At 36.7% G+C, this 7,888-nt stretch overlaps 1 protein-coding gene across 2 annotated transcripts in view; it reads left to right on the top strand.

The window, feature by feature from the left end:
- The window catches only part of LOC106876866 (stomatin-like protein 1), a 22,807-nt gene extending 15,915 nt beyond the window's left edge, over window positions 1-6,892 (top strand). For both annotated transcript variants that reach the window (XM_014925605.2, XM_052973194.1), the window contains exons 8-10: window positions 1,659-1,819; window positions 3,097-3,309; window positions 4,969-6,892. In XM_014925605.2, the coding sequence (XP_014781091.1) occupies window positions 1,659-1,819; window positions 3,097-3,309; window positions 4,969-5,183 (589 nt within the window). In that variant the 3' untranslated portion in view covers window positions 5,184-6,892. The remainder of the gene's footprint in view (window positions 1-1,658; window positions 1,820-3,096; window positions 3,310-4,968) is intronic.
- Window positions 6,893-7,888: the final 996 nt, after the last annotated feature.

Consider the following 7,888-nt stretch of genomic DNA (forward strand, 5'->3'; position numbering starts at 1 on the left):
TCTCTCTCTCTCTCTCTCTCTCTCTCTCTCTATATATATATATATATATATATATATATATATATGTATATGTGTGTGTGTATGTATATATTTATCAATTCGTGTTGCAAAATTCCTCATGTGAAATTGTGTGTTGAAACAGATATTGTTGTATTTCGGGATGGTCATTTAAATTTTTTTTTTGGCCAAATTAACACATGCACTAAATATTTTCTTTCCTTCACTCATTTATTACTGTTCTTGTTTTATCATTTTAACTTGTGTCCGGAAATCTTTAGTCACACATTCGTGACCTCTTCAGCAATACTTTTCATTTTTGTGTGTGTTCTTGTTCCACTTACTCCATGAAAATGAAAACTGTAGCTGAAGAGGTCACAGATGTGCGATAAAAGATTTCTGGACATGAGTTAAAATAATCAAATACAAACACTAATAAATGAATGAAGGAAAAAAATATATAGTGCATGTGTTTATTTTATTCTTTTATTCTTTCATTTGTTTCAGTCATTTGACTGAGGCCATGCTGAAGCACTGCTTTTAGTCAAACAAATCGACTCCAGGATTTAAATATTTGTAAGCTTAGTACATATTCTATCGGTGTCTTTTGCCGAAACGCTAAGTTATGGGGACATAAATACACCAACATCAGTTGTCAAGCGATGGAGGGGAGACAGACAGACACAAACACACACACACATACAAGACGGGCTTCTTTCAGTTTCCACCTACCAAATCCACTCACAAGGCTTTGGTCAGCCCGAGGCTATAGTAGAAGACACTTGCTCAAGGTACCACACAGTAGGACTGAACCTGGAACCATGTGGTTGGTAAGCAAGCTACTTACAATACAGCCACTCCTTGGCAAAAAAAAAAAAAAATTACCATACTGAAATACTATATATATATATAATACAAAATGGGACAAGAACGCAAAACATCCAGACAGACGATACAAAGAAAACAATGACAGGTCATTCGGAGTTTTCTTTCCTCAGTTGAGTTCCAGATTATCTTTGCAATTTTGGCTGGTTATACTCAAGATTGCTCCAATCTGGCCAGCCCTAAGGAAAAACTAAGCTGGTGGTGGTGGTCATGGTGTGTGTGTGTTGGGCAGTGAACTGGCAGAATCGTTAGCATGCCAGGCAAAATGCTTAGTGGCGTTTCATCTGTCTTCACATTCTGAGTTCAAATCCTACCAAGGTCGGCTCTGCTTTTCATCCTTTCAGGGTTGATAAAATAAGTACTTGTTGAACACTGGGGGGGGGGGAGTCTAATTGACTTACCTTACTCCCACCAATTTGTTGGCTCTGTGCCAAAACTTGAAACCAATATATAGTGTGTTTTACACCAGTCTTACCCATTGAATTTTGCAGAATCTCACTTTACATTATGGCTACTGCTGTCATCACTGATGTTGTTGCTAGTATTGATGTTGCTGTTGTTGTTACTGAAACTTCTATTGTTGCCATTGCTGTTTTGTACAGATTGTTGTTGTTGCAGATATTACTGGTATTGCTCCCGTTGCTGTCTTGCCTTTGTTGTGTTGAAAGCCCTATAGAAAGGCTATGGGTGGTTCCTTTCGGTTCTAAGTGATAAAAAAAAACAACATTTTTTTTTTCCTGCATCTCTTTCACATATTTATTTTTTCTCTAATTCAGGTCCCACATAAAAGTCCTTGTTGCACCGTCTGAAGGTAAAGTTCCTTTACCTAAATGCATCCAGCCACCAGGGTATACACCTTCTGGTTATCAAGGTGCCTTCGATGGTCTACCTCTTGCTTTCCAGCAACTGGCTAATGTAGTTATCAATAAAACAAATGGTGAGACCCCATTATTCCTTAACCAATACATGCACACATACACCACACTCTCTGTGTCTCTCTCTGTTACACACATACAATCTCTCTCTCTCTCACACACACAACACACTTTCTCTTTCTGTGTAACACATACACACACACACACACACACACACACACAAATACACACACTGTGTCTCTGATGTACTACTTCAAGTTTGTTCCAGTTACCTTTCTCTATATTTCATTGTAGTGGTCTAGTATTGAGACACAATGACCCCAAATTGAAAAGGACAGTGGTGATGTTCCAGTGAATTGTGTCGCATGGAAATGTGCCAAAGTGATTGATATCACAGTGTATTGGGTCACAATGTTAAAGACACAACAGGACAATACTGATCAAGTAGGACAACCCTAGGGAAAACACTGATCAAGCAGAAATATGTTTTGTAGCCAACCTGTTTTTTAGGGCTATCTAGGGTTGCTTTATATTTCTTTCTTAAGATAGAGTATGATTTGAGTGAGATTTGGCAGCTATTTCTAGCCATTTAATCAACTATATAGAGGCTCTGATTTTTTGACTTGTGTACTGTATTATGATATACTATGTTGTGTTGTTTTGTGATACTTACTTTACAGTGAGTTATATAACACTCATTTGTATTACAGCAAGATGTAACATTGAATTGTGACTCAATGTATTGTGTCATAGTGGATGTGTTAGTGTAGTGTGTCATTATGACTTGTATGAGAGCCAATTGTGTTACAATGAATTATATTGTGATAAATTTTGCTAGAATCCTGTGAAATATGTAATTATATTTAGAATTATTTGTCAAGCCTTTAATCCTTTAGTACCATCCACCCAAAACTGCCCCTGGCTCTGGGATAGAATCTTCTTATTTCAAGAAAATCTATGTTAAAACTTTCCTTCAAAATTCCATGTCGATTTATGTTCCAAATGCCAGATTAATAATGCTGAAGTTATTTTACTAAATTCTTCATTATTTTCAAAATTAATTGAAACAAAAGCAGTGGTATTTCATCAGAAGCATTGTAACAAAAAAGTTAAAATTAGTCTTTCTGTGAGCCAAGTTCAGGATCCTATTTTAATGCTTTGTTGTTGCCATTTCATTGTATTTATGTCGATCAGTCCCCATGTAGAACACATGAATATAACAAAAGCTCATTTTCTTTTCCCCCTCTATAATTTATTTAAGAAATTACTGATATCAGCAGTTTCTTTTTTTATATGTAATTGTTGTTTGATTTTGATATTTTGCTTCATGTTTCATCAGAGAATTCTCCAAAACAAACACCAGTGCCCAAGACATTTCCTACAAAAGACAAGGAGAATAAATATTTGGAAACAACCAAAAATGCCTTTGATGTAATCATCTTCAAATTACAGTCAGTGTTAGATAAAGATTTGGTGCAATCTGTGAATTCTATTTTCCAATTCCATATTGTTGGGGATATTAACAAGAAGTTTATACTTGATCTCAAAAATGGTATGTGCTACAATTTAAGTTTCGAGATTTTCCATTTTTTGAAACTGCAGCCTTGTGCCAGCAGGAAACAATTTTACCTCTGTAATATTCTTATTTCTTTATTGCCCACAAGGGGCTAAACATAGAGGGGACAAACAAGGACAGACAAAGGGATTAAGTCGATTACATTGACCCCAGTGCATAACTGGTATTTAATTTATCAACCCCGAAAGGATGAAAGGCAAAGTCGACCTTGGCGGAATTTGAACTCAGAACGTAACGGCAGATGAAATACTGCTAAGCATTTCGACTGGCGTGCTAACGTTTCTGCCAGCTCGCCGCCTTCGATTCTGCCAAGGATAGCGAGCTGGCAGAATCATTAGCAGATTGGTAAAATGTGTTTGGCATTTTGCCTGTCTTTACATTCTGAGTTCAAATTCTGCTGGGGCTAACTTTGCCTTTTACCCTTTTGGGGTCGATAAAATAAGGAGCAGTTGAGCAGTGGGGTCAGTGTAATTGACTTATCCACTCCCTTGAAGTTGCTGACCTTGTGCCAAAATTTGAAATCATTAAGGTAGCGAGCTGGCTGAATAGTTAGCACACTGGGCAAAATGCTTAATGGTATTTCGTCCATCTTCATGTTCTGAGTTCAAACTCTGCCACGGTCAACTTTGCCTTTCATCATTCCGAGGCCAGTAAAATATATACCAGTTGAACACTGGGGTTGATGTAATCGACTTACCATCTCCCCAAAACTGCCGGCCTTGTGCCAAAATTTGAAATCATCATCATTATTATTTTTTTTGTTATCATTTCATTATATGTAAACCCCGACACTTATGTCTGTTTTTGTATTGTCTCCCTCAACCTTCGCCCTTGTGGCAAATAAATGAAATCATCATCATTATTATAACCTCTGCCTTAGCAAAGGCAGAGGTATTGTTTTCAGTCGTGTTTGTTTGTTTGTCTGTAGACAAGATATCCCAAGAACTGCTGGATGGATTCAGATGAAACTTCCAGAGATGTTTGACCTCATGACAGGCGCAAACTGATTAGATTTTGGGATCGATCTGGTACCGGACAAGGATTCTGGATTATTTTTCCTGTTTTTTGTTTTTACTTAATTTTTGAGAGTGGCCTGGTTCATTTTTAGTATTCTCGTCTGTGAGAGCAGTTGAGTTTATTTCAGATATTCTCATTTTAAAAATCATCTCTGGCTAATTGTTAAGAGGATGTTGGTGTTGCCTTGGCAGAGGTTTGCACTTTCTGACTGCTCTTGTTATTATTGTCATTATTATTATTATTATTATTATTATTATTATTATCATTATTATTATCATTATTATTATTAAGGTGGCACGCTGGCAGAATTGTTAGCATGCTGGCCAAAATGCTTAGCAGCATTTCGTCTGTCTTAACGTCCTGAGTTCAAATTCTACTGAGGTCGACTTTGCCTTTCAACCTTTCAGGCTCAATAAAATAAGTACCAGTTAAGCACTGGGGGGGGGTCGATGTAATTGATAAGCCCCCTCCCCACAAATTTTGCCCAGCATGCAGATGATTCTGCCTGTCAACAGTAATAATAATAATAATTGATTGATTGGAATGTTAAACTTCATACTCCTGTGATTATAAATTTCATGTTTATTTATGTCTCTTATTTTGTAATTTCATCTTTAGGTGCTGGCACTGTGACATTTATGGAAAATACAGAAAACCATGATGCTGCTGATGTTAATATGACTCTTGATTACAAGGACTTTATATCTTTGGCACATGGCCATCTGAAACCTTTGGAAGCATACAAAAATGGCTGTCTGAAAGTATCTGGCAACAAGTTAGCTGCCCTGAGAATTGAACCTGTTTTAGACCGATTGCAGTCTATTATCTTGTAGAATGTCTACTTAAACATATTCATCTGTGGTTGCTTCAGTTGTAGTTTTAGTTAGTGTTTGAAGTGTTTTTTTGTATTGTTGTAATCACAAAAAGAGAGAAAGAAGGAAAGTTATGTTGAGGAGTCTTGTAGAATTACTGGACATAACCTGGAGAGTTGCAGAGTTGCTTGCGGTGACTTGCAGAGTTGCTGGAGGTGACTTGTAGAGTTGCTGGAGGTGACTTGTAGAGTTGCTGGAGGTGACTTGTAGAGTTGCTGGAGGTGACTTGTAGAGTTGTTGGAGGTGACTTGTAGAGTTGCTGGGGGTGACTTGTAGATTTGCTGAAGGTGACTTGTAGAGTTGCTGGGGGTGAATTGCAAGGTTGTTGGAGGTGACTTGTAGAGTTGCTGGAGGTGACTTGTAGAGTTACTGGAGGTGACTTTAGACTATTTGGGCAACTCATTGTTACTACTGGTTTAGCTCCTAAGCCAGCCTTGATTGAGTTAGGCCTACAATAAAAGGTAAACCAGCTTTGACCATCCCATCTTTTAAGAGATATCTCTGTTATCTAATATGGGTATATAGGGATAACTCTATTATGTAATGTGTTCTTTTAATTCTTTAAAACAGTAGAGATGTGATTTGAAATATATTTAGCTGCTATTTCTAGCAGACCGATCAACTACATAGAGGCTCCATAGGGAGGCTAGTGGTGGCTCTCTGAATAGCTGGAGGTGATTTGCAGACCAGTTAGAAGTGTCTTGTAGAATAGTTTGAGGGTACTTTCAGAAAAGCTGGAGTGTATCTGTAGAAGTAGGTTGGAAGAAGGGTTATAGAATAGATGAAGGTGAGTTGTACAATGGTCAGAAGGTACTTTTAGAATAGCTGGGAGTGACTTGCAGAATAACTGGAAGTGAGTTGCGGAATATCTAGAGATGATTCAGTAAATAGGTGAAGATAACTCACAGAAGAGATGGAGATGACTCATAGAATAGCTGGAGGTGACTTGCAGAATAACTGGTGATGACTCACAGAACGGCTGGAGGTGGCTCTCAGAATAGCTGATGCTTCACAGAATAACTGGAGAATAACTGCTGAATAGCTGGAGCTGACTTGCGGAATAGCTGAAGATAACTCACAGAATAGCAGAAGGTGACCCTCAAAATAGCTGGAGATGACTTGTAGAATAGTCAAAGATGATTCACAGAATAGCTGGATATAAATTATTGTCATTAAAGTCATCGTTTTTAAGTAATTATGTTTATTAAATTCTGTAGCAGTCAACTATCTTATGATTACTGGAATACACACCATTGTATAACTGGTATTTACTTTCTAGTGATTAAAAAAAATGAACGATTAGGTTAATGATGAAAGAATCTGTATTGAGATTCTTTTACTAAAACTCAGAACATTCTACAAACTTGTTTCTTTGTAATAAAAAATTGAAAAGAAAAAAAGACAATGAAAACTGTCAAAATGTATAAAAAAATATTACTTTATATATAACCAATAATTTATATACATAACTAATAATTTATAATTGCTTTGTTGTAAATATCTATTTATTATATATTGATCTGTTATGTTATAAACTGTATGAATGTGGAACTGTGTATGTGTGTGTGTGTATATATGTGTGTGTATAAGTTTTAATAACTTGTTATTTATATCACAGATGTCTATAGAATTTGAAGATGTAAATAAACCAACAATTTCCTTGTATTAAACTGTTGTCTGTCACGTTTCTTTTCTCATTATGTTAACACTACAGATGAAGGCACATGGCCTAGTGGTTAGGATGTTACACTCATGATCAACGAATCATGATTTCAATTCCTGGACCAGGCAACGTGATGTATTTTTCATTTCTCCTACTCTTTTTATTTTTTGTTTGTTTCAGTCATTAGACTGTAGCCATGCTGGAGCATCACCTTGAAGAATTTCTAGTCAATTGAATCAATTCCAGTACTTATTTTTTTAGCCTGGTACTTACTGTATCAGTCTCTTTTGCCATACCGCTAAGTTATTGGGAGCATAACCACACCAACACCGGTTGACAAGCAGTGGTGAGGAACAAACACAATGACATATACACACATATCTAGCGCCTTACTCTACTCAAGAAGACCCATCCTTCACAGCAGAAATGTTAAGGCTGCTCCCGCCGATGAGGATTGGCCTGCAAGAGTCCTGTGCTAGAGTCACATAAAAGGCACTCATGCCGGCACCATATAAAAGTGCTTGGGCCTGTGTCAAATTAAAAGCACCCAGCACACAGTAAAGTGGGTGTCGTTAGGAAGGGCATCCAGCCATAGAAAGAATGCTGAGACAGACAAACCTGATGCAGCTTTTCAGCCTGCCAGTTCTGGTCAAACTATCCAACCCATGCCAGCATGGAAAACAGACATTAAAGGAAGATGATGATGATGACTATATATATATATATATATATATATATATAATAATAATAATATAGATTTAATCAAAAGATTAAATGTGGTACTTAAAATGTTTGAGGCACCAGAATTTGGTAGGGTAAAAACCAAAAACAAAATCAAGAGATTTGGTGAATAAAATTTGAAGAAAAGCAACAAAAATTCAATAGGTTATAGCAGTACGTACGTTTCATGCAAACTTCATTTATTCATGTAGTGAGAACACTACATGAATAAATGAAGTTTGTACGAAACGTACATACTGCTATAACCTATTGAATTTTGGTT

Source organism: Octopus bimaculoides, chromosome 15, assembly GCF_001194135.2.
Source record: "Octopus bimaculoides isolate UCB-OBI-ISO-001 chromosome 15, ASM119413v2, whole genome shotgun sequence".
Lineage (NCBI taxonomy): Eukaryota > Metazoa > Mollusca > Cephalopoda > Octopoda > Octopodidae > Octopus > Octopus bimaculoides.